The sequence below is a fragment of the Halyomorpha halys genome, unplaced genomic scaffold, assembly GCF_000696795.3.
Source record: "Halyomorpha halys isolate HHAL.00 unplaced genomic scaffold, Hhal_1.1 Scaffold284.1, whole genome shotgun sequence".
NCBI lineage: Eukaryota > Metazoa > Arthropoda > Insecta > Hemiptera > Pentatomidae > Halyomorpha > Halyomorpha halys.
In genome coordinates this window covers 729,448-757,380 of record NW_027105232.1, presented here as the reverse complement: position 1 = coordinate 757,380, position 27,933 = coordinate 729,448, and the positions used below count along the sequence as shown (strand labels likewise).

At 27.6% G+C, this 27,933-nt stretch overlaps 2 protein-coding genes across 2 annotated transcripts; one reads left to right on the top strand and one right to left on the bottom strand.

Annotated features, from left to right (window-relative positions):
* Positions 1-5,421, top strand: SpdS (Spermidine Synthase; the record flags this gene model as incomplete). The annotated part of the gene is given in 3 exon segments (XM_067049804.1): positions 1-247; positions 1,393-1,622; positions 5,282-5,421. Coding segments are annotated over 3 exon segments (603 nt in total), but the record flags the coding sequence as incomplete, so codon positions are not given.
* P5CDh1 (delta-1-Pyrroline-5-carboxylate dehydrogenase 1) lies at positions 4,087-22,722 on the bottom strand. Its single transcript, XM_014420639.3, has 13 exons — positions 22,511-22,722; positions 22,141-22,220; positions 21,927-22,060; positions 19,585-19,632; positions 19,290-19,504; positions 14,627-14,798; positions 13,763-13,950; positions 11,478-11,700; positions 10,263-10,441; positions 9,645-9,833; positions 9,216-9,334; positions 7,483-7,597; positions 4,087-4,293 (listed from the first exon to the last, which is right to left on the bottom strand). Exons 1-13 carry the CDS (start codon positions 22,552-22,554, stop codon positions 4,242-4,244), a joined length of 1,758 nt encoding a protein of 585 aa, XP_014276125.1. The 5' UTR covers positions 22,555-22,722; the 3' UTR covers positions 4,087-4,241.
* Between the last annotated feature and the right edge of the window lie 5,211 nt (positions 22,723-27,933).

The window sequence follows — 27,933 nt, the reverse complement described above, 5'->3', positions numbered from 1 at the left end:
GTCTTGATAGTAGGAGGCGGAGACGGAGGTGTGGCAAGAGAAGTTTGTAAACATCTATCTGTGACAGAGGTCTCCCAGGTAGAGATTGATCAACGTGTCATTGACTTGTCTAAACAGTATCTTCCCAAAATGGCAGTTGGACTTTCACATCCTAAACTAAAGTTATACGTTGAGGATGGGTTCAAATTTATGGAAAGACATCAAGCAGAATTTGACGTTATCATTACTGATTCATCAGACCCAGTCGGTAATCAACTAGTCACTGTAATTATGTATAACAGATTAATTAATGAAATTGATTATTCCGAAATTTAACACCAATGGTTATTTTAGTTAGATAATAAACACATCTTACCCAGTAGAAAACCTATTTAAATTCATAACTCAGTAAAAAGCTCAATTATTATTTATATGAAAATATAAAATTGCAATATAATTTTTGATTTATTTTAATTATTATAATATTTTTTGATCTATTGTAGTGAGTTTAAGTTATTAGTTTTAGTAGTTATTATTATAAGTTCTCAGTAACAAGTATTTATATAAAAATTTAAAAATACTAAATCAACATGATTATATACTTTTATTCCAAACAATAAATTATTATAGCCAATAATTTTGATACAAAACTGAAAGAGACATAAAGTTATCGAAAATCCTCACAAAAATCAAGCACTAAATAGAAAAATAATACATTTTTTTAATTTTCAATAAATCACCCTTCAAAGAGGAAGTTTAATACAAATTATCAATAATTTTCATAAAAATAAAATGCCAATGAAAATTACAGTTATTACTCAACAGATTTTTATGTAGATAGACTAGACAGCCACATAAATTTTTTTAAATATATATGAGAAGAGTAGCTATTGCCATATTAATCTATATCTAAAAAATTTAGAATAAATTATTATAAAACATATAAGCTATAATATTTAATTACAAATTTATTTATTTGTCATGCACATAACTAATACATCATGCTTTTAATTTTTTTTTTCTCTATTTTGTAGGAGGTCATTTATTTGAACATTAATTCATTGTGTTTTTACTAAAAGTTTTGGTATTGAAATTATCTACACAATCTGGTTCATCATAATTTTCCATTTGCATTCTGATTTACAATAGGTTTTAACTTACGTATTGTGAATTATGACAAACCAGATTGTATATATAATTTTAATTAACATTTTAGTAAAACAGACAATGAATTGATAATAAAATAAATGACATCCTATAAAGATTAAAATACAATAAATGATAAGAACTACTATGATTTTTCTACAAGAACTTTCTTTCAATAAGAGATGGAAAAAATACTCAGTAATGATTGGAATAAACACATGCATAATTTTTAATTTTACCTTCCATCATAAATTTTTTCTTCAATAGGACCAGCTATACCCTTGTTTCAAAAGAACTACTTTGAGCTGATGAGAAGTGCATTGAAACCTGGAGGTATTGTGTGCTCGCAAGTAGGAACGCCATGGACAAACCTTGATATAGTTTGCAAAACTTACAACATTTGCAAAGAAACTTTTCCAGTTGCATCGTATGCCTATACCTGTGTGCCAACATATCCAACTGGGCAAATCGGCTTTGTACTAGGAAGTTTAAATAAGGTAATTCTTTTGTAAATCTACATTATAATCCATATAATTGAATGGACTAAATTAACTAGTCTAGATGCAGTTATTTTCTATCAGTAATCAACCTATCAATTTTTAACTTTAAAATATGACTGATAATCATTAAACGGGATTCATATCTTAAAAAGATTTACAAGATATAAAAAAAACCAAGTTTTGTATAAACAGAACCTAAATTTTATTTAAACTATTTCTTAACTCTAGTTTTGTGATCATAGAAACCATTCACTGAGATCTGATTGATCGATTACAAGCAAACTAAGAATACAAATATTATAGCCGTTAAATTTAATTTACACACATTAAATTTTAATTTATACAGCTGTTTGTTTGAGAATTATAAAGCAAATAAGATTAAAAATAATAATATACCATATCCTTGCTATGGGTTAAGGCTATAAAATCAATGATATAGCAATTTCTGGAAGAAAAAAAACACCCCTAAAACTTGACACATATTTTATTCACAAATTAGGTGAATTGAAATTGTCCATTTTCAAATCCAATCCCTAAAATAATACATTAAATACTGTCAACAATGTTTATAAAATATATGTATAAGTCACTTTGTTTAATTACAATTTTTTATTAAAAAGAAAATAGTAAAGTAATTTATATATTTTTTTTAAGATTGTTGACAGAATTTAATGAATTATTTTAGAAATTAGATTTGAAAATGGACAATTTAAGGTCCAAAACATCACCCTATTCATGAATAAAATATGTGTGAAGTTTTAAGGGTGTTTTTTTTTTTCTTCAGAAAATTGCTGCATTGATTAAACAAAGAAAATACGTGTAAACATTAATTTAACTCATTTTTGTATCACTTAAACTCCAATGACTAAGAAATAAGAATGGCTCTTGATTCAATGATTACTTATAACACAATAAATAAGAAAAGATGGAAATGCTTTGGGTTGAATTAGAAAAGCAATGAGCAACTCAAAAAAATTGCAATTACCTGCTGAGTCCTGTTGAGTAGTAACAGTACTCGTACTGTTCAAAAGCAAACTGCTCCGTCCAACAGAATATATAAAAAAGAGAATTAGACAGAGTGATTAAAATATATACCAAATATTTTTGTTTTCCACTTCTGCCATAGAATCAACAGAATAAATCCAAGAATTAATAGAGTCACTGATGCAAGATTTCCATATGCTATCATTTCTGTAGCACTAAATGCTAGAATGTTAACAAATAATAAAGTACGAGTATTGTTTATAACAACCTCCAAGGGACTAGGCATATTTGGTCATTATAATCAAACACGTAAATGTGAAGTAAGAATTTCGTACAATCAATTACTTCCAATATATCTCGAGTATTTTCTTCTTCTGAAGAAAGCCTAATACTACAAGGAATATATCTCAAGAAACCAGTATTAATGAATGGAATATGATCTGGGTGCGGTCAAAAAACTCAAATAGTAAATGAGTATACTATTTTTATTTGAGCCAACTATACTATTTGACCGCACCCGAACCATATTCCATTCATTGATACACACGGTCAATCAGCAATCTTCCAGAAACTAGTATTAGAACTAAACATGAGGATTTCATAGAATGGAAATTAATCCCCTTTCTTTTCAAAACATTGCTATAAAATATAATGAACATAATCAGTCTGATTAGTTCAAAAAATTAGGGTTTTTGTATACAAGGCTTTCTTATGAGTTCCTGGAACACTGTCACTAAAACGGATACTGATTCCTCTAAATGTATCATTATGACCGATCAGTCCTTGTAACCATTGAAGGTTGTTGTATTCAATAAAGAATACATCGCTAAGGCTTTGACAATCAACGATCCAGAAATACTCTGCAATAAGCATTGTTATATCCGAGGATAATATAAACAATATTCCCAGTGTACTTTTAGGGTTAAAAAAAAATACTTTTTTTATACCCAATCATAATTTTTTTAAAACAATTGATGAATTCTCCACCATCTTAAAAAGCACTTGTCCCATGATAGACAATCTATCTCACAAGCGACTATCTTTAGAACAATTGACCAAGAAATAACCAATAAAATTAATAAAGCCAAATAATAAACCTTTTTTCTGTTGTCTATTTGGAATTTCATCTGACCGGACCAATATTTCACAGAAAAAAAGGTTCAACAACTTGGAAATTACAGAATCTTGAAAGCTGTTATTATTATTGTTAACACTGACAGAAAAAAAATTTAATGATATTTACAATTAGATAAATATAGAGCAATAACAAGAAAGATCTGAACCAATTATTAAATTTTTAAAAATATATAAAAAATTACTGGATAACATATATTTCACAAAAATTGACAATAAAATTGTAATCATTAATTTTTTTGAATACTTTGAATGAAATAAAGTAATGGAAACCAGGAATGTTATCATCTTAAAAAAAAAAAAAAGAAAATTAACCAGTGTTTTATAACAATTCAATTCGTGATTGTGTTTTAAGGATGTAGACAATTATTATATTCAAGTAAGTATGGAATATGAATGAAATCAACCATTGAGAATATGTTTGTCCTTCAAAGCTATTTGAAATGTGTCTTGATTAGTATCATATAAATTAATCCAGAAGATTCAATGTTAGTTCATTCACGGATTTTGACTACGGACAAGTTCAATAACTTCCAATTCTTCTTCATGCCTAAAATCAATACTTTTTATGAATAAGATATTCTATAATAATACTTAAAAATATATATGAATAACACGTGAATATTTCTTTCAATTTAAACTATTTGACAAATCAAAATATTTGCCACATAGTTTAAATATTATAATATTTATAGTTTAAATATTGAGCGAGGTGAAATAACCTTTGTTCTCTTGACCTAATTTTCATTTTACTATTCACAGATAGTAATTTTTTTTTTTTTTAAGTTAAACTTTTCTCAAAATTTAATTCTACCCAGAATAAACCATGTAAAATTGTATTAATTTGCCTTTCTGGAGCAAAGATGAAATTTTTTATGCTCAGTTTTTCTCATCAAAATGAGAGAACAAATTTGTAGTTCATAGTAAGTCTGAAGTAAGATTATCCAAGAACAAAATGATTAGACAAATATACATGGATCAATTTCATAAAATTTTGTAAAATATATATTAACTGCAATATTATAAATATCATAAATTCTCTAATCACTCAATTTTTTTATTTCCTATGGTAGAATCGATAGTAGAAAATGTTTAATTTGAAAAAATAAAATACTAATGAAAATGGTTGATTCGGCTAACACTTCATATACACCAAGCCTAACTGGAATGAAAATAGCAAGTTTTTGTTGACCTATCAGCTTATTATTTTCCCAACAAATTAAAATAAATAGATGAATCAAATCACAAGTGAGTTGCTAATGAACTAGATGAACTATAAATCGTAAACTAGTTATAGACTATAAATACAGTAGCATTAACTTTTATAATATATAAATGCACATAATGAAAAAAATAAATAAAACTTGTTTTTGCTAAAGACTCACTTGGTAGTTAAATAAGTTAAAATTTTATTAGAGTATTTAAAATGCTCTCCACTTTTTTAGGATATATTTCTACAATGCTAAATTAGTTATTAATAAAAGTGATTACTTAGGTTCATTTTCATTGCTAAACTAAATCAAATATAAAAATTTCAGGAAATCAATTTTAGGGAACCACAGCACAAAGATCTGGAAGGAATGAATCTAAAATATTACACCAAGGATATCCACAAAGCTGCTTTTGTATTACCAAAATTTGTGGAAGATGCTCTTTATCCATGACCTTAAGTTTTTTTTATAAATAAACGTGCAATATAATCTAACCAAATTTGTTTCTATTTAATTATATTCCTTTCAGAACGTAAGGGGATCTTAAATAGCCTCCCCTATGAAACTATATCCTCTCCTATAGTAAGTTCTCATATTATAATTTTAGTTATAGTTTTATAATAAAAACCCACAAGTCAGATTTTCAAAAATAAAAATAATGAGTGCAGCATTAATCAGGTGATTTCAAAACCAATTCTATCACAAACACCCCAGGTCATCCTGTAAATGCTTCTAAACAGACAGCTATTTGGCAGAAGCTCCGTAAGTCAGGAATGTTACTAGCAAAAAGTCCACTCGTCAGTGCCGCTTCATACAGCTGCTCTGGGAAAATGGGGGAAAGTTAGATCCTAATCAGGTCATCTCAATAATACTAGATTTCATTAACTTTTATCTAAATCCCCTTCCTTGTCATTTCTAGCATACGCAGTGCGGCAGGAGTGGGGTAGTGTGCTAGGAAGAGATTTAGATTTTATATAGCACGCACTAACAATTTCTGGATATTCCTTTAATCCTGTTATTTTAATTAAATATATATTTCTTTCCCACTTCTTCATAAGTTTAATTTGTATATCAATTTCTTGTTTTTTCCGCTTTCTTTATTTTAATATTACTTATTCTCATATAGACTTTATCTTCTTATAGTACTTTGACTAAATTTGCGTTCAATACTATTTATGAATTTATATTGTCTGTCATTTTCTTTTGTCTAATTATTCTGTAATTCATTTTATTATTTATTTATTTATCTGATTATTCATAATAATGATCTTGTTTTTTTGTTTTAAGCCCAAATGAAGTGTGAAATTCTGGCTGAAACGTTAATATTAATAGTATTAATAAGTTAATATTAATAAGTTTTTACTTATTTGAGTTCTTCACTAATCTTATCCCCAACCATCTTCTCCACATTTAGAAAAAAATCTCTGATTTGACCTTTTTTTGAAAACAACCCATATACAAATATAAACCATTAATGTCATTGTAAAATAATATAAGATACTGAAATAAATTTCTGGAGAAGCGACAAAATCCAAACAGGAAAGGATGAGAGAACAGAAGGGAGTGAACAGGAACATCCCGACATCCACAAAGGGAAATGTATATATTTAGGTTAACATGGTTTGGACCAATACCTGAAAGGTTATTCAACAGCAAAAGGAAGGAAGTGGAACAGTGAAAACAAGTTAGAAAGATAAAATGGACATAAGCCTGGGATATAAAAGAAAGGAAAAAAATTTTTTAGTTTATTTTTGAACTAATTATGATATTTAGTTTCAAGAACAATTAGTCGACAATTCCAAATTAAAAAAAAGGTAAAGGAGGGGATAATAACAGCTCACTCATAGAAGTTTTAGAATAATGTATTTTTACAGGTCTTATATTTAAAATAAAAGTATTTACTTAAATTATTACATGTGTTCAAAACACAAATTACCCTCTTTACACAAAAGGACTTACATTTGGATGATAAATTTGTACTAAATATGCGAATTGAAAGAAATACCAATTGTAATACAAAAATAATAAATAATTCGTTATTTTATAACATAAAACATATGTTCATTTGTTTAATTAAAGACAGATAAATGAGACAACCTAACGTACAATAAGACACCACTCCTACCGACAAGCATACAAAGAGCCTACTCTTGACTATTCTTTAGTTCCTTTCCTAAAATTTATATAATTAGGGGTGTAAGTAAAAATACCTATCAAATGGAATAGAATTTTATGTTGAAAACAATTGTAACAACATATACATCCGTTCGAAATCATAAATAATTTTACACAATTATAAATACACTTTTAAAAAATAATAAAATAGAGATAACTTTAAAAGCTTTCCCTATTTAAAAACAGTGTTGTGGTAACAATTCTAAATTGTGGACAAATGAGGCCAGCACCGTTAGGAGCTCAAGACAATACTGGTATAAATACTGGGTGCCTATTATCACAGTATATACGCATATAATGGTATATACACAAATATATATATATGTATATAATTTATAATAGTCTATCCCTACTTCTGTTTCATGTAGGGATAAGCCCATTCTTTTTGTGGAACGAATGTCTCCTTGATAGCTTGTGGAGAAGCCCATCTTAGGACGTAATGAGGTCCACCAGCTTTGTCATTAGTACCTGAAAATAGAGTAAGGAGTTAATATTCATAGAAATGGGCACGTAAGTTCTTACATTTCACTTTTGAACTACAGCCACACAGCACAAAACACTGGTGTTTATGAGTGATAATAACCTCAAGTACATTATGGTTGTTGCATTTTAGTAACTAGTGGTCTGAAAGACGGTGGTTGACCTAGGTCTTTTTTTATTTTCTAACTAATCAATGCAACTTCACAACAGTGGAAATAAGTTCACTAGACTAATATTACCACGTTAACATTAGGAATCATTTACTAAAGGAAATGGAACAAGAAAATATAATCATTTCTACTTTATAAACAAAAAAAAAGTTTATTAACTTTATTAGATTATTACCAATTTTAGGGAATTGGTAACATAAAAAATCAAGGTTATTACTATTTGCATTGTAATTAAATTCAATATTTGTGCAGCTATAGTTTGTTGTAATTTATTGAAACAGAGAATGAAATAAATACATTGCTATATAATTTAAGTAAGTAATTCTTTTATTATACTTTTTTACAGATCTGAGAATAGCAATAGATGCCCATTGATTTATAAAAAATATTAAATTATATTGTGAACTACAATTGGAATCAATAAATGAATTCATCAACAAACGTCTTACAAAATTCCATTTCCAGCTACTAATTGTTAAAAGTACAGTGGCTTACAACATAGGAAATCCAACTTCATCAAGACTGAAGCCCATACTATTGCAAGACATTCTGCTATGAACTCAGTATTTACCTATTTTTATTTATTTTCTTTCATTCTTTTGTACTCAAATTATTTTTTCACTATATGAGTCAGTTATTTATTTAATTAATTTTATAAATATAATTTAAAAAATGTGACAATTTATATAAAAATGAACAAAGAAAATAAAAATAAGATGTACAGTGAAGTAAAAATAAACAAGAATTACAAAAAGGCCTTAGGCAATAAATTTATTTTATTCTTACTTTCCGTCTTTTAGTGTGTACTGCTTTATTATATTTCTCTTTTATTTACTTTTTATTTGTTATTATTTCCATTTACATAAAATGTCTAATACCATTTTTGTAATTTTTGTTTATTTATACTTTTCACTGTACATCTTATTTTTATTTTCTTCAATTTGCTTCGTTTATTTTGATATAAATTTTCACATATTTTAAATTATATTTAGCCACACCTTTCTTTAATTTTATTTTATATTTTCTATAAATATTAGTTGTTTTTGTTTGTTATTTTTTTTTCTTTCATTCTTCAATAGTATAATTTATTGATTATGATTACTTTTCTAATAATTTACTTTTATTATTTAAAATTTTTCAATAATTATAATATTGTATATTGTTGCATCCTTTGCACGATACTATACCCCCACATTATAAATTGTTAAAAGAACATTTGATTGTTATAATAATCATGAAAGACCCACCAGGCTGATCTGGTAAAGAAATAAAAATAAACAATATATAAAATATAAATAATGTTTATAATGTAACTGTAAAAGGAGCTAGTGAGAATTTCACTGTTTCATCAAAGCAATCTTTAATTTTTGTTTGTCTTAACATTTATCTTTTCAATAATATAATAGAGGATCTATCAGCAAAGGACAGAAACTTACCAGACATTCTCGAGCCACCAAATGGCTGTTGCCCGACTACAGAACCTGTTGACTTATCGTTGATGTAATAGTTACCAGCAGAATTCCTCAGTCTGTTGAGCGCCATTTTTTGGAAGCCCCTAAAAAGGTAGAGTTTATTTTAATTTCTGCAACTAAATACAAAAATATACCTTACAATGAACAATAATTAATTAAAACCAAAAAGGTTTGAATCAGAAAAAAAAACATCAAGACTAAAGAAAATTAAATAATAAAAGTTAACTTCATTATTAACATCTATCCATTCTCTAGTAAAGATTATTTTGACTGATTTGTTTAGAAAAAAGAAAATAATAAGTATTTATTTTATATTTCTAATAAAAAGTCAATGTATACAATATGATACAATACATAAAACAAAATATTAATAATATGATTTTATTTACTCACTCATCTTTTGCAAAGACTGCACCAGTAAGAGCATATGGAGTTGATGTATCAACTAAATCTAAAGCTTTGTTAACATCTTTGTCTGGATAAACGTAAATACTAAGCACTGGTCCAAAGATTTCTTCAGTCATGAGTTTGTCTAATGGATCTTTTGATTCAATGATTGTTGGCTCGATGAAATAACCAATCCTGAAAATGGCAAGAAAACCATCAACTGAAACTGTAAAAGTAAGGACGTTTACACACTGAGCTACCCAAATTAAACTAAAACTAGTCACTGACCAGTTTGTGATGAGTAAAAACATATATAATTGATCATAGCCATATACACGACACCACAACATATTAAGTCACTAAGAACTTCAGTTATCCAATATCTCTTTCATAGTGGTTGTCAGCAAACAATAAATTGGACAATTTAATAAAAAATAATGGATAATAAGTTACATGAAAAAGAAAAGATCAACAAACAAATGGTTGAAATGGATAATTATCCAGTTTTATTCTACTTCAAACTTCCAGGATACAAAAAAAGTGTAAAATTGTAATTAAATTTCAGCGCACGAGTATGAGTATGTGTCTATATACACAAACCCAAAACTAAAAAAAAAAACATACTTGTCACTGTAACCTCCTCCTCCAATAACTTCAAGGTTAGGGCTACTTTTAGCATGTTCGATATAGCTCTTAATTCTCTGGAAAGCTTTGTCATCAATCACGGCTGACATGAAAGTATCAAATTCGTTTACATCGCCAACTTTAAGCTTGTTCCTCAGGCTTATTAAACCATCTTTTATCTACAATAGAACAATATAACATTAACATTAACGTATAGTTCATTTTGTATTCAAAATTTTATACAAATTGTGTAGTTAAAAAAAAAAAATTAAAAGTTTCAATAATTTAATAAGGTCTTAAAAATATACAATAGATTTCCAAAAATTTATCAGGAAAATATTTGTTAACAACATAACACTATTTTAAAAAAAGCAAAGCATTGAAGAACTTCATTAATTAAAAAAAATATCATACACAATTTCATTAACTGTTAATTAAAATTTTATAAGAAAAAATATAATATAAATATATAAATATTTCCCCTACCAAATTTTAATAATCAAGATGTATAAGTGAGTAGAACATACTTAAAATTCAAAATTAATAGCACTTATTTGCATTTATATGTGAAATAAATATAAAATAATAATTTAAAACATTAAAAACATTTGATTCATTCTCTTCAATGTTTCAACCCTTAGGCTATTATGAAGAAGATGTCAAAATATTCATCTATTTTACTCACATATTACCTATTAACAATAATTCTCTATTTTTATTATTAGACATTAAATTGATGTATCCAGGTTAAAATTTTTTTCTATAAAGGTTATTATGCCCAAGTCAATTTACCTCAATACATCAATTTTAACATATCATAGGGAAAATAGTAGTAGTGTTGATAGATAAAAATGTAATTAAAATAAATGAATATTTTAACATCTCGTTGAATAACCTAAGGGCTAAAACGTTGGAGAAAATAACAATAGTTGAGGGAATGGATCAAACTAAGTTTATGTTTTGAATTATTATCAAATCTCAAATAAAACATAATATACAATATATTAATAAAGTAATAATCTTAAATTTATTGCAAATGGTTTGATATTTATTTTTGAAGTTGTAAAATATAAATAAATTAAGTATGAAATAAATAAACATATATGTTTTTTCTGTTGGGTGCAGGAGACAAGAGATTTAAGAGTAAGTAAATTTGTTTAATAAAATGCTGGATAAAAAATTTAGGTAAAAAACAAAACAAAATTATTTCTGTACCTTGGGCCACAAAGACTGTGGAACATACATTCTCGCACAAGCCGAACATTTCTGGCCGCAGAACTCGAACGATGATCGAATAGTCGTAGGAACAACAGTGTCAACTTCAGCAGATGGATGTACGAAGTGATAATTTTTGCCACCACATTCACCTATCAAGCGTGGGTAAGAGCGGTATTTGTTGATATTTTGGCCGACTTGGGTCCACAGCCGATTGAAAGTCCTTTAACAGAATAATTCATGAATTGTATTGTATAAAATTCACAATATACTAATTTTTTTAACTTTAACCTTACAGAATTGAACTGTTATGGTAAAAGAATAAATTACATAAAATAGAAATTCACTTCATATATTTATGATAAATAAAATACTTTGATATAGTCATTATTTGTATTTCAAGAAAGATTGAATACTAAATAACTTGTTTTTATTCAAGAATCGTGTTCATGCTTAGTGCTGTACATTATCTAATGTTTTTATGTAGTAAATTAATACAATGTTAGCCTAAGAACCAAAAATCATGGCTAATATTAGGAAAAGATTATAATATTATAACCTAACTTATTCCCTGGTTCAGTTTTGACATGAATTGGTTCAATTCAATTCTAACAAATGAAATTTAAAACTTAACAAAGCAATTTTATTATATTGATAAGTGACCTCATAAAAATGAAGTTCCTCATATATTCTATTATTTTCATATTAATATTTAATTAGATTAAAATGAAAAATGATAAGTATCAATTTTCTAAATAAAATACATAAAAAAAAAATTATGATAGGAAATTTGAAAAAATGGTTCCTTTTAAACTCCAGTAACTGTAAATAACTTCGGTTAGTTCCTATTTTATTTATTTACAAAGGGTTTGTGAGGAAAAAGATGAGTATACATCTAGGAAAATTTAACTCAAGTTGAAAAAAACCAAAGCATGCAATCAAAAAAATTTATATACTAAGGATCAGAAAGAAAACCAGAACATATTCATTCAATCACTAATAAAAACATTTCTTCAAAACAAATATATATATATATATATATATATATATATATGTGTGTGTGTGTGTGTGTTGATGTTGAAAATTGTAATATCGCTACATCCAAATTAAAAAAAAAAATTAACTATGAAATTTAAAGGGGCCTCTACATGTTGGCCAAGCCATGGTGAACTCAGATATGAGCATGTGGATGGGTGGCTTGTACGAGTTGGCCTAAGCTCGTTGCCGATCCATTGAGAGTCGGTTTTTTGGACACAGATCAAAGGGGTTCGTGAGAGCGCTCGTGTAGCATCTCCACTATTGTTCTTTGTCTAGTTGCAACTGAGAGCTGCTAGAAGATAAAAGGTGTTTGGTACTTTTTATGATAAGTTTTATATTTAATCTTATTTATTTATATTTAATTTCCTTTCATTTTCTTCTTTTGTAATAAAAATAATATAATCCCAGATCAATAGCTGAAACCTCTTGTACGTCCACCATGCTTGCCTCTCTGAATAACACTGACATGTGGATGGTCCGCTCTTTGTTTACTGAGCATTTGTACAAGCCTCCGATTCATGGTGAGCGGCCAACATGTGGATCCGCCTTAAAGGTTTATTATTTGGATTTGTTGGCACAAGTTGGTTTATTATTTGGATTTGTTGGCACAAGTTGGTTTATTATTTGGATTTGTTGGTACAAGTTGGTTTATTATTTGGATTTGTTGGCACAAGCTGGTTTGAATTTGTGCCCAACTCTTTTCATTTCACCTTTTTTTATTTTGTTCCTTTATAGTGTAAATCAAAGGAAAAAGCCAATAATGTCCCATGTCCTACCATGTTTGGCCCTTTTTGGAACATACAAGCATGTGGATACTGATTTTTTTTACTTTCCTTTGTTTACCAAACTTTTATATGTATTCTGTATTTGGAGCAAACGGCAAACATGTTGGTACAGCTTAGAAATATATTAATTCAGGCAGATAAAAACATAATAAATGGTTAGTAATAATCATATATTGGAACTATTATTTATTTAATAGGGAGTAATAGTTAACCTAGTGGCCAATAAATCTATTTGTAGGAAGGGTACATTAGTTTCAACTAAGTTCATCCTCGGCCTGACATATTCTTGTGATCTAATTATAATATAACAGTTGCAGTAAGATTTGATAGGAATAAACAAAGATGCATTACAATATCTATGAAAATTTTCACTTAGCATAAATAAAATGATGGCTTATCCATTGTTGCTATCATTACATTTATAATCTATATATTAATTAAAGATAAAAAAAAAAAACTTACGGAACAGATCCAGTAAAATTGATACCAGCCAGATTTGGTGATGCTGTTATGTTATCCCCGAAGACTGGGCCATCTGCAGGTATAAAATTAACGACTCCAGGTGGTACACCAGCTTCTGTCATGATTTTGTAAATATTGTAGTTCGACAACAGAGCTGTATCGGAAGGTTTCCATAGGGTAGCACATCCCTATGAAAATAATTAATGCATCATTCTTTATTAAAAATGGCGGAGAGAGAATCATGGTCAGCGAACTGAACCAAGATTAACTTGAATTTAAAAAATAAATAAACAAATTCAGTATAAAAAGAAGTTTTGTTAGTGCTTTGTTTGAATCAGTGTTACTGAAAACCATAGTCGTAAAATTTAACTTATTACAATGCAATCAAACTGAGGAACATACATTTTTTTTATTCTTATATTATTCAAAATTAATATTTGAAAATTTATAACTGAAATGAATTAACGTTCAAGCAAATAACATATTTAAACACATTTTGTTTTAGTTATTAGTTTTACTAGTAAAAATGGGAATTTTTATACTTAAAAACCATAATAAAAAATGAACACATCATCAGAGACATCTCATAGTGACCATATAATTTTCTAAAATACCTATATAACTTTTTCTAACTTTAAGATTTTTTTTTTTAATTGTTATTGAATTTGTTTCTGAGTTACGAGGTATCACAGCTTGAGTAACAACACAAAACAACAGAACATAATTTCATAAACTAGATTAAAGATATGTATATTTTTTTTAACTATTTCCTATTATAATATTAAACAAAAACTAAATATATAAGATGGACTAAATATTTAAATTTTATCAACCAAATTAAATTATTTATCGTGATGAACTTACCATTAAAGCAGGAGTGTAAGCTAAGTTACCACCGATCGCAGTGAAATTGAACGGAGATACAGCTGCGATGAAGCCATCGAGGCCTCGATACCTGTGCCAATTAATTGTTGATTTCGGTTCAGGGCTGATAGGCTGGTACTTCACTGCCTCCTTCGCAAAATAAGCGTTCAACCTGTGAAAAAAATGATAATAAAGAAAAACAATCCAATGTAATTCATTAATGATACTAGCTTATTTATTATAATTATTTAATAATTGAATTATAAAATAACCGAAAAAAAAAAACTTACAGTAAAAGATAGTGATATTATGCACGTTAAAACATACTCAGAGGATAAGTAACTATATTATTATTAAATTAAACTACAAGAAATCTTTATAACTACTAATATATAACTAACTGACCAATATATAACTAAAAACTTTTTCAGTATATAAAATATAAAAATTACTGAGCAAATTTAGATCATTATACCTCCTAAAATTAGTCTCATAATCAAACTCAATATTTAAATTTTGGAATTTAAAATTATGTTAAAAAAACAAAACAAATGAGGCATAGAATTCTGAAACCATTCAAATCCATTTTCTAACATTTAATTAACAGCTTCAATACAAGATTATGAAAAGGTAAAGTAATTTATACCAAAAACAGTTGATTTAAATGCTTTTGGAAGAAATTATTTTATCTCATGATGATCTAGTACTAAAACTATTCATTAACAGAAAAAAATGGCTGATTTTAGCCGAAGCATACCCAAATTTAAGGATTAATGTGTTAGCAATTGTATGAAAAAAATCTTAAAACTCGATCCAAAGCAAGCAAAAGGATAGATTGTACATAAAACCATTATTGTCAGACAAAATGTAACAATGGTGCAGATTCCATAAAAACATGGAGAATTATATATAAAGTTTTAAAAACTTTAATCAGTTATTATTTATACATATTCATAAAATAATTATGGAGTACATCCATACACCCGTTAATATATGCACCTATATTCCTATATATACCTATATTTTATTAACTAGGTATAAATTCCTACCAACTAACTTGGAATTTACTATATAAACAATTACTACAGAATTTAGTTCATTCAATTCAATGATAACCATTTTGAGAAACCAAAAAAAAAAATCAATTAATGATAATTTTACTACAGTTTTGTGAAGTTTCACAAGCAGTGATTATAAAGATATTTAGACAAAAATTTTGAGTGATAACTTAAATGAGTTTAAAAAATCAACAAGTAACAAAACAAGCAGGAACTGCCTTCAAGTACTAGAGATATTTTAAAGCAAAATGAAGAAGATAAAAGTGATTCTGATGCACAAAAATAGAACTGGATCATATTTTATGAATATATTACAATCAAAATTATATGCATCTTGATGTTTTAAAATATATTGATCATATAAAAATACTGTACAAAAAATAATGGAGCATTACATAACCAGGGAGAGAAGGTTTAAAGACACACATTTTGGCATCTTTGACTTGACAAATATTCTAATTTAAAGACTATTTGAAGGTGTAAAAAAAGTTTTTTTTTTTTTTTTTTATTTAAGGCCTCAAATAAATTATCCAAGTTTTTTTCATTTTAATTTAAATTTATAAATTAGTTGTAATTTAATTTTACTATATGTTGTAGTAATTTAATTTAAATATATAATTTAGTAGTAGCAAATAATTTAACATATAAATAAATAAATATGTAGTTCAGTTGTAATTCAATTCTAATTACTTTAACTTTGTGAATAAAAAATTAGTCCAAATATTTTTATTATTAATATACATTGTAAATAATTTTAATGCAACTTTCAATATCAATTTCATTGCAATAAAGTTCACATATGTTCAAAAAGTATTAGAATTATAAATAAATACATTTCTAAGAATATAAAACATCTCTTTATTATAAAAAACTTATCGGAAATGAGGAATTTAAATGTTTTATTAATTACTATCAACAATTAATGGGGATGGGAGCATGTTAGCCATGGGGTAAAGCACGTGGCTACTAAATCCAAGGACCCGAGTTCGAATCCGGCCGGGCAGGAAATTGTTTTCTGTTACACTGTAGCTGTGAGTCAACTCCTGTGGGTTCTGAAGCCTTTCTGGGGCCAACCCAGCCTCTTAAATTGGGTACCCTTAATTGGATAAAATCTGGCAGATTCTGACCAAATCACCTCCTTGTACAACAGTTGGTTTAGTCACATTACTTCTTTGCAAAGTACTGAATCCCCGACCCAACATGGGTTGTTGAGGTACAGATATTTATTTATTTATTTATTTTTTAATGGGGATAACAAAACTCACTTAAACAGTTGTGGTAAACTATAAATACTAGAGACTGACTACAAGTTCATACATTTAAATTTTCAGAACAGGTGCTGGTATATGCGATATATCAGCTTATTATTTCCTGGAAAAAGTTTTTTTACCACAAAAATAAATATTCTTCTAAATATAATAAATAAACTTCTAAAAGAATAAATATACACGTAAAAAAAACATTTTTAGCATCACTCAAAAATTTTCAACTCTGAAATGTTGAGGAGTTAAATCTCTTTCAAGTTTTTTTTTTTGTTCTATACAAGATATAATTTTTTTTTTTGGTTATGTCAAGAAAAAAATTGAGTAGTCGGAAATTTGAAATTACATTAAATTGGCATGAAGAGCATCAATTAAATTGATTAATAAAAACAACAAACAACTACAAGAGGGTTATTACTAAAGAAAATGCAACTCTATTGCCAGACATCTAAACATGAAAAATAGCAACTATCTTGGAAAGGCAAAACTGATGAGAAATTAAGGAAACTCTTAATGATACATCTAAATTTACAGCTGGGACAGTGTCCCAAAATAAAATAAAAATATCAAGACGGCAAATAAGAACATTAAATAAGAACAACCAAATAGAATATTGACTTCATTAATCATGTAAGACATATCTAATGATAGTAAAAAAGATTTAAATAAACAAAAAATATATAAACACTATTCTGATAAACTGAGAATAATTATCTATCAATTTGGTACCATTTAATTAAATAACTAAAAAAGTTATGACAAGATAAACTGAACAAAAATTACAAAGAGCTTTTCTAGAATAATAATTTTCTTTAATAACTTCCTGAGTTAGATATAAAATATGAAAACCTATAACGGGGGTGGTTATAACTAATACTACTAAAATTAATTACATGCGATCACTGACAATGAATCATAAATTTTGAAGCATTTAAAAAATATAGATTTGAAACAATTAAATAACTTTCATATTCTAAAACGGCATAGGAAAGCTCTGTTTAACCTTCCCCTGCTAAACAGCTTTGCAGCGTTAAAAGGCACAATGCTCAATTGGTAAAAATAAAACAGAACTCAATTTAAAGATAAAAACAATAACTAACTCTAAACATTTAACATAACCAAGTAGCAGCAGCACACAATACAGCTTTAGTGAATCTATTTTGTTATAAAAGCTATTTTTAACATTAGTATAAAGGGGAGGAAATATGTCTGGAAATCTATAAATGACAAAACAAAGCTTTCTGCATGGAATATTTGAAATGAACTTGAAAAAAACAAAAAAAAAACTATCTTAGTCACAAATTCTCTTATGCAGGGGTCAGCAAATCAAAACAAATGGGTTTGATGTGATCTGACAATTTATGTCATACAATCCCAATGGCATTCTTGAATCTAGAAAAAAAATATTTGACTTAAGATGGTGATAGAGTAAAGAAATAAATACACTACTAAGCCTTAGGTCCTGTATGGAGCTGTAAATCCAGACTATTGACTTTCAATCAAAAATAAAATAATTTATACTGAAAATTGTAAATAGTAGTTATTTGTGTAGACCTTATTTGCCACTGTAAAGAAATAATGACCACATAATTTTTTTTTCTACATTTGGTCATTAAATTTAATGCTTCAAAAGTTTTTTAAGAGACTTCAAAATGTTAAAGTTAAATAAATTATGAGTTAAGTTACAAACATCTGGGGTTAATAATTAAATACTAAGAACTTCCGTTTATATCAAACAAGAAATTATATAAAAATTTACATTTTGGGATTTTCCATAAATGTTTTTTACATTGCTTTCTCTAACGATAAATATATTAAATACGTATATTTATTTTTATTTGAAATAAAAACATAAAAGATAAAATAGCATTGAACATACAGCCCACTGGAAACTATGCTATTCCAAATGATCACATGAAAATGCTGAAAACCCAACATATCTCATATTAAGTGAAAGCTGCAAACCCCTGCTCTAGAGAATAAAAGAAATGCCTAATATATAAATTCATTTATAAGTGATAAAATATAATTTGTCCAAAAAGTACGAATAAAAACATATTATGGCCAAAATCATAAATGCAAACTGACCTCAAAATGTATATTTAAGCACTAATAAAAAAATCTGGAATAAACTCACCCAAATATAGTTCAAGCGCCCCTAAAAAAATACCGATCAAATAAAATATATTTACACCTTTCTTGAAGAGATTTCTTTTTAATATTTATTCTAAGTAGATGTTACGCACACTATATTAAATGTTAATAAATAAAAAAATCTAAGTACAATTAAAAACGGATAAGGAACGACATACGACGATTAGAATGTGAGAAAGTGTGATTTGCCTGATAAAGTCGATAAGTTCCGCAGCAGAGTCAATCTCGGCTTGGATGACAGTTTTTGCTTGGCCAAGCATCGTTGAAGCATTTAGAGTTTGCCGATACTTCGTTGCCATCATGTCTGCTGCTCTAAGCCATATGTTAATCCTCTCTTTCAGCGGAACGAGGTCCCATTTCCTTTGAGCTTCGACAGCAGAGGTAATTGCCTTCTGTACAAGCTCCTGCAAATTCATACAACAACAATGTTGTATGCTAACACAAATATGGGAAAAATCAACAAGGTAAAAACTGAACTACTTACTGGTGTCGCGTAGTAGAACTTCGCTATCTTCTTCTGATGATTATGAGGCTGAAAAAGACAACTTTTGTAAGTATCATTTAAAAATTGAAATTCATTAAATACTATATTATATTGAAAATTAAAATAGACTTTAATAATTCTTTTTCTAAATATATAATAAAATTTATTTGTTAGAACATATTATGTATTTAATCATCACCAAACTGAATTATTTAAAATCAACAGACTTTGTAAAAACAAAGTTAATATATTTAAATCATTAATGATTTTTAAAAATAACATGTTTTAGTATATATTTTTAAAAATTATTTCCACGTTTCAAAAACTAAAAATGATTTGTAAAAATATATTTTAACAAAACCAACAATGAAATTTTTTAATAACTATGATGTCATTCCTCATAATTATAAAATAATGGTCAATCTAACAAGTGCCAAAATCAGTCATTTTCTATGTGATCATTAAATGTTTAAAATACTCTTTTTTGTAACAAGAAAAAGTGTAAATAATGTAATAAATTAAATTTAATGATTAGCAAGATACACATACTTCAAAACAGAACAAACTAGTTTTAAACTTTACATTTAATTAAAATTATTTATTAATTATTAATAACTTAATATAGTTCCATTTTCAAAGGCTCTAAAATATATACTAAATAGTGAATATCTGAACACAATTTGTTGCTTTTATACAAACTATAAAAATACTAGAAGATTATTGATTGACCGTGTGTATAGATGAATGGAATATGGTCCGGGTGCGGTCAAAAACCGCATTTTTTGACCGCACCCGGACCATATTCTATTCATCATATAAAAATACTAATTCATTGAAGAGAAAAAACTTAAATCTTAATGTCATGAGTAATATCTAATTTTTTGATGGCCATACGTTTACCTTGAAGTAATTAGTAAATATTTTATGTGATAAACTAGAAGTTCATAAGACATTGATGTACTTTTTTTTATTGGTCCACTTTCTTTACAGTTTATATTTAAGTTTTATTAAAAAAGAAGCCATGTTTTTAGTAACAAAATAACTGATAAAAGAAACCACGGTCATAACCCCAGTACTAACTTATTATGGGAACAAAGCTATTAAATATGAATATACTCTGTACCTTATGTAAAAATATTCAATAATTCTGAGAGCTAATTGGGAATTACACATTTCCAATTCACTAGTTACTTAAGAAAATTAAAAACAATGTTGAGAAAATAATTTGCAGTACTTGCTTTTACGTAATTCTCAAAATTATTTCAAACATTTTCACCTATCTGATGATTTATATTGATACATATTTTTTTTAAATATTTGTATGGATATTTATTAACTTATGGATGGATATTTATTTACTCATATGTAGTGAATAAAATACACCATAACACCGGTGATTATTTGAAATAGTTATTGTTTTTTTTTTTTTAAATGGTCAATAGTTTAATTTGTAAACACAAGATGAATACACCATTACCAACACTACCTAATTAGACTTATACATGTTGGTGGGTGTTGTAAATAAACAAATAATATTTATTTTCTTTTTATTAGCAAGTACTATTGAATAGATGATATAAAGGAAAATTATAGTTCTTACTATCTACTCAATAGTGCATGTAAAAAACTAATATCTTTAATTATATTTTTATTATTTCTTCAGCTTCCTTTAATTAATTTCTTTATATACCTTCATATTACATAGTAGTTAAAAATATCCACATTTCTAACTACCACAAATACCGAAATAAAATACGAAGAGGGCTAGCCAAAGTGTTATTTGGCTTACAGCCAAGAAAAGGAAAGGATATTTTATTTCAAAATTGAACTATAAATATGAACAATATTTATTATTGAAGTAGGTTAAGTGAAGTAAGGACTACTAAACATCTGAACAAAAATTCTCCAATTAACTTACAAATTTAGGTTAGTGAACTAATGGATAGAATACAAAATAGACAGTTTTCAATTACAAATAGATCATGACATTAAATTAGAAGATTAGAGAATCCTAACAGTGATGACAAAAACTGGCATGAACTAATATTACTTATTAATAAATCAACTTAAAATAGATATCTAAAATACCACCATGAACCAATATACAAATATTGTATCAAAATTTAGGTAAAAGTTAATCAGAATGTCTACCTTGACCTCCATAATAAATTATTATTTAACAGCTATTTCATCCATACAGTAAATTTATTGAGAAGAGGTTATAAATTATTACAAATATTGTATAGCTACGGGTATAATTGAAGAATAACATCTATTTTAATTGTCAATAAAGTTTATCTTCAGATTAATATTCATGCATTAACATCTAAATAGGTGCTTACCATAACCTGGTACCTAACTTCAGAGGTACGATATTCTTTTCCTCCAATAATAATAGGAACATCTTCACAGTTCGAAGCAGTTTTTTTTAATGCTTCTTCAATTTCACTCCTCTCCTGGCTACCGGGTAAATAGGCTAAAGTAACAAGCATCAAATAAAAAATTTACAAAAGCATAAAATAGGTTCATAACAGTAATATTTAAAAAAAAACTTACTTAAAACGGGTTCATTTTTAACAGTAAAATCATCAATTTTCGGTTCTTGAACTACTGATGAAGCGCATCTTGTGGCTAATCTAAAATAAGTTGAGTGAAATTTGAAGTAGTTTGAATTAATAAACAAAGGCAATTGCAAGGTTTTTAAAAGTAGGAATATTTATTAATGGGCTTATGAGTAACAACCTTATTGTTAATGAATGAAAACATTGATTTTTTTTTTGAAGATTGAATTTTTTTATTTATGTTGCTGTATTGACATATTTGCATTTAAAATTTAGATTATTTACAAACAAATCAAATCATCTTATCTTCGGGGAGTCAATACACAATCCATTAATAGATAATGCTTATCAAGAAAAAAAATTACCTCGAAAGGTTGCCGATAACACCTAATCTCGATAACGTCAACATCTTGAAAGGCCTTAAGATAATCTAAAAAGTGGTCTGTATGTAGAAAAGATATTATTGTTTCGACTACGAACTGAGAGACTGGAGAATTAAGGTATATCCCATTCCACTAAGCTAACTTGGACGTCCCAACACACGGTAACTGAGGGTACGATGGCAGCTTTCACCTACTAACAAGCAAGAGTGACGTAATCTTCGCCCGGGGGCCTTGCGAAGAAAAAAAAACATCTGTTGCAATTTTCACACCTTTCAAACTTAACCTATAGTAGAAAATCTAGCATTTAAAGGAGAGGAATATTTAATACAAACATTTTTAAATTTTAAATTAAGGTAATGTAAGTTATAGAGTTATTAGTTGAGGTGGTTTCTGTTTTTTTTCGTTCAGCTGCCAGGTCGATGGAAACAGTATAAAATTAAATTAAATATTAGAAAGACTAGCCTTATTAACCATGAGAGGAAGAAAATAATCAATATTTTAGATAGCCAGGTGGTTTACGCCCATGCGCAAACTTTTATCTGCACAAAGGTGCCAATTTTACCGCCACTATTTAAAACAAAACTTTTGCATTCATGAACTAGTATTAAGACAACTAATACTAATATGTACTAATGATAGAAGTATTTGGTTATTTGACGAGATCATGTATTTAAGTGTTTTAAGGGATCATAAGAATTTTATCATCAAACGAATTTCTTGTCAAGTTTGATAATGTTGACGTTGATTTAATAATTAAATTTCCTCCTGTTGCTTTTCAGCAGCAGCATCTTCACTGTTTTTATTATCAAAATTAAATTAATGGCACTTTTCCTCAAAAAGTTATTATTGCATTTACTCTCAGCAATTTGTAATATTATGAGTTTATTTACATGTATATACAGCCCTATTTGTATATGAGCATGTAAAAAAAGTATACATTAAACTCATTTTGGGAGCAGAGTGAATGAACTAGTTAAAATAGGTATAGGTGCGTCATAAAACTGCATTTTATTTTGTTTTTACGCCTTCAATTGTTACAAGTACTTGAGTAGGTCCGACACAGTCGGAGTGAATGTAAAACCAAAGATCGACGTTCAGATTGATCACCACCCTCCGAGTAGTATTCTCTCATTCTAGCAACTATTAATATTTGATGTTTAATATTTCGGTGAACTATTTTAAACTAAGTGTCTGATAATTGCATTACCTGTAAACCTGAGTATTTTCTTTTCTCGGTACTCGGGTTCAATAAAAAGAGTGACTCATTGTGATTATCAATCTGAATCACAGTTATTACCAATAATCGTTGAATCAGGTGAGTTTTTACATTACAGCCAGGTAAATTACAGCCGTTTATAAAGTTTAGTAATTAATAAGATATAAATATCTTTACGATTACAAATATGTTTTATGGTTTACTCGAAGTAATAGTTTCATAATATCATGTATAATTTGTAATTTCCGTGTAGTTAAAAAAAAAAATCTATTGCCGTTTCACTAACTAAAAGATTTTGACTTTTTTAATATTTTATGTTTAACCTACATGTAACAGAAATATAACTTGCTTATCACAACTCGTTATCACACATCATACTTATGTAACTTACTTTTGACATGCAGATAACTCTTATATTTTTATTGATGATAAGCAACTAAAAAGGCCTTTGAAGGTCGCAAAGCTTTCGGTATTTAACGAGGTCGTACTGTTACGCAATTCAATTCACTTCACTTGTTATCCCAGATGATAACAGGTATTGCCTACACACAACTTAGATTTTTTTCATCTTAAATAAAGCTTTCCTTATTTTGAGCTTCCAAGGTTTTTTAATGCACATCTCTTTCAGGCACATCGTTCGTCATTACCGATGAGAGAGGAGGGTTGAAATTCTCTTTTTTTTTTTCCCTATCTTTATTTTACACCACCCCTTCTTTTCTCAATTTTCCTTACCCACGTTATTAGTTATGTTCGCCATATATTATAATTGTTGTTTTCAAAATAATTTTTTTTTCTTCTATTCATTTCTTTTCTTAAACTTTATTTATATTTTGCCTCTTTATCAATTATTATGGTTACATATATTTTCTTTTTCTTTCCATATTTCAAGTTTTAAATTATTAATAAATATTAATTATATAACTTCATTTTTATTTTTATTTCCTTAATTATGTTATTTTACCTACTTATTCAATTACCTATGTATACATTTTATTTCCCACTTCTCTCATCACTTCATTTTATTAATTCCATTCTGTAAAATTATTCACTTTATGTCATTCTGTTTATATTTTGTTTTTTATTTTTTATATTCATTGGTTGTTATCTTGTTCTGTTCTTAGCCCTGATGAACGCTAGAAACTCTAGCCGAAACGTTGGCACGATTAAATCAACGATCAATTAATCAATTAAATCACGATTAAATTAAGTTACATCAACTTATTTGTGTTTTATTTTGACCACACCCTCTAACATCTTCTCCTCTTATAAATTACTTCGAACTGAAAACAATTATGGTACATCATTATTCAAAAAGATTATTCCATTCAAAATTGCTCTTAAACGCCATTTAGGGACGTAAGTTTGCGAAAAAACCTTTGGAAAAATGGCTAATTTCAGGGAATACTCTCCAGATCTCCAGTAAATTGGGAAATTCGGTAAAAATTACTGAGGAATTTTATGTCCTTCCCTCCCAATAAGCTGTTACAGCAATGTCCCTGAATTGAGTTGTGACGATCCTAATTCAATTGGCTGCTGACTACTTAATTGACATGTACATAACTACTACCATTTAGATTCACATATTAATATTAATTACTTAACATGACTTTTATAATTATTCAATTACATTCGTATAAACAAAACATTTACAGAACAGTACAAAAACGTGTATTCAAAGTTATTCAATACATATTTATAGATTAACACAATTTTGTTTAGTTAAAAAAGGCTAAAAAACACTTCAAAATTCTTTATTATTTAAATTACTGATTAATTACATCAGTATGATTAAAATAATAAAAAGTGTTTCTAAATCATTAAACTAAGCTCGAAAAAAGAAGGAAACATTAACGGATGTTGATGACCTTTTTTTCCTAAGGTTTGGGATAGTAACTCCAAAAACGTTTATATTGTGCCACCATCTTAAATAACAAAGATACTTTTTTAATATGAAACCTCTAATCAGCGGTCATAGGGCCCGCATTCCTAAACCATCTAAGGATTTTGATAAACTTGCTTAGCCCATTGGAGAACAATTGCATACTGCGTGTGCAATGCATTTCCGTGCCAAAAAGACCGACTGCACACCGTGTGTGCAATGATTTTTAATTTCAATTATCAATCAGTATGGAAGAAGCGGCCATTAGAACAATACTGGTTTAAAACAAAAATTATCCTAGAAGTGTTTCAAAATAAAATTTGATGTTGGTTTCAATTTTTTCAAGTGTTATCATTCTGTACAACAAAAGTAAGGGTCATCCTTCCAGGGAAATTCATTATCTTGCACTGCTTCTTAAAATTTTATGTTTATATTATTTTATTTTTATTTTTTCATTTTATCTATAATTATATTCTTTTCTTCATTACTGAACCTAAAATAAGAATTTCATGTTACCCGACTACTTTTGAAATAAATGTTCAATTTAATAATACATTTTTATTTTATTTTATATTACACACCTGTGTGCAATCCGACCCTCCTAATAAAAACATTCAGAGGTGCTATCTGCACATACGGCGTGCAAATTTATTTGTACAAAGTGAGTTACAAAGAGACAGATTTATATTGCAAACATGTTTTTTAATAAAAAATGGTCAATAGAAAATTTTTTGATTCAGGTGATGGTCTCCAAAAATATGTGCTGTCTCGAATGGATTAAAGCATCCTACTGGAATCCCTTTAACTTTTTACATACGACGTGAAATTCGAGAAAAATAAAGGAAAAAAGTTATGAACAATAGAAAATTACATTAGTGCTTGATTAAAAAGTGTACATTTTGAAGTAAATTATATATTTTACTCTCGAAAAATAATTAAACTTCCTAACTAACAAAATAAGTAAGTAGAGTATTACGGGTTTATGCGTTTTAGAGACCTGACAAAAAAAAAGCTTCGTCTTCTCCCCTCCCCCAAATAATTGTAGCGACGTCATTACAATGAATAAACCAATTTCAATTTGTCTCTCATGGAGTAATTATTTTTAAACATTTCAAGTTTCTAAAAATACCATTGAAGAGGAAATCGGTTGTTATCAAATAAACAAGCCCTCATAAAAGTAAATTAATTATGGCTGAAGATATTGGAATTAAATGTAATCGCTCTGACCAGCATTGTTATTGTTGTTAGTTTCGTTGAAGTCAGGATTAAATAGGAGAGGCTATTGTTTACCTATCACGTGATATGGAAAATAAAGAGATTACTAATTTTGTCCAGGACTATATTTTAAAATGTTTTTTCCGACATGAATATCTCAACAGAATCTCGCTTTAAGTCAGGATTCTAGATTAGAACGCAATAGTGTTCGTGAAATCATTAACCTCTAAAATAAATTACCTAGGTTTTTTTTTTCAAAATAAGAAGAAACTTAAGACGGACTAGCCTTGGACGAGTTCATAGACCGGATTCAACTTCTTTATCGGTGACAACGAATTCTTATCGATCTCTAGCCGAAGGTTGACCTATATAACAACCGACAAGCGGCCATGACCCATCGAAGGAGTAACCAGCGCAATCCAAGCGGGGGCGGATCTAGTAATTGTCTTTAGAGTGGTGGCGGGGGGCGCAGTAAAAAACTCTTTGAGGCCCTATATTTGATTTTTATTGATAGGAATAAATTCCAGTTACTCCTCTAAGCTCTGTAATTTTAATGAATCTGACGACTAAGTTCATAGCGTTTTAATCTTTCCAGCAATCCGTTCACTGAGAGAAAAATATTAATACAAATATATAACATCATTTGATGACGTGAGCCATCAATGTGTAAATTTATTCAGTTTTTCGTTGCCAGACCATCAAAATAAAGTAAATGATGTTTTCATATTTCTTATGAAGCTCCTCAAAGTAAAGAAACTATTCAACTAAAAGTCTCATTGATTCACTTCTAAATTTATTTCGAAGTTTTTTTTTAAATTTAGATTTATTAATAATTAACCATTAGTTTAATAATTCGTTATTAACCAAAGTGTTTCAATTTATTTTGGGATCATTAAGAAATTTTCAATTATTTTTTACTTTATTCTGTAATAAAATAAGTTAATTATCAGTAATTTATTTGTATAGTTAATTTTTTTTTAAATTAAATATTTTATGGTCCTTCATTTCTTCTTAAGGAAGTGTTTATAGATTGTATTTTTAGTCAGCTATATTTTAAATAGTATAATGTTACTATCTTTTTTTTTTTTTTTTTTT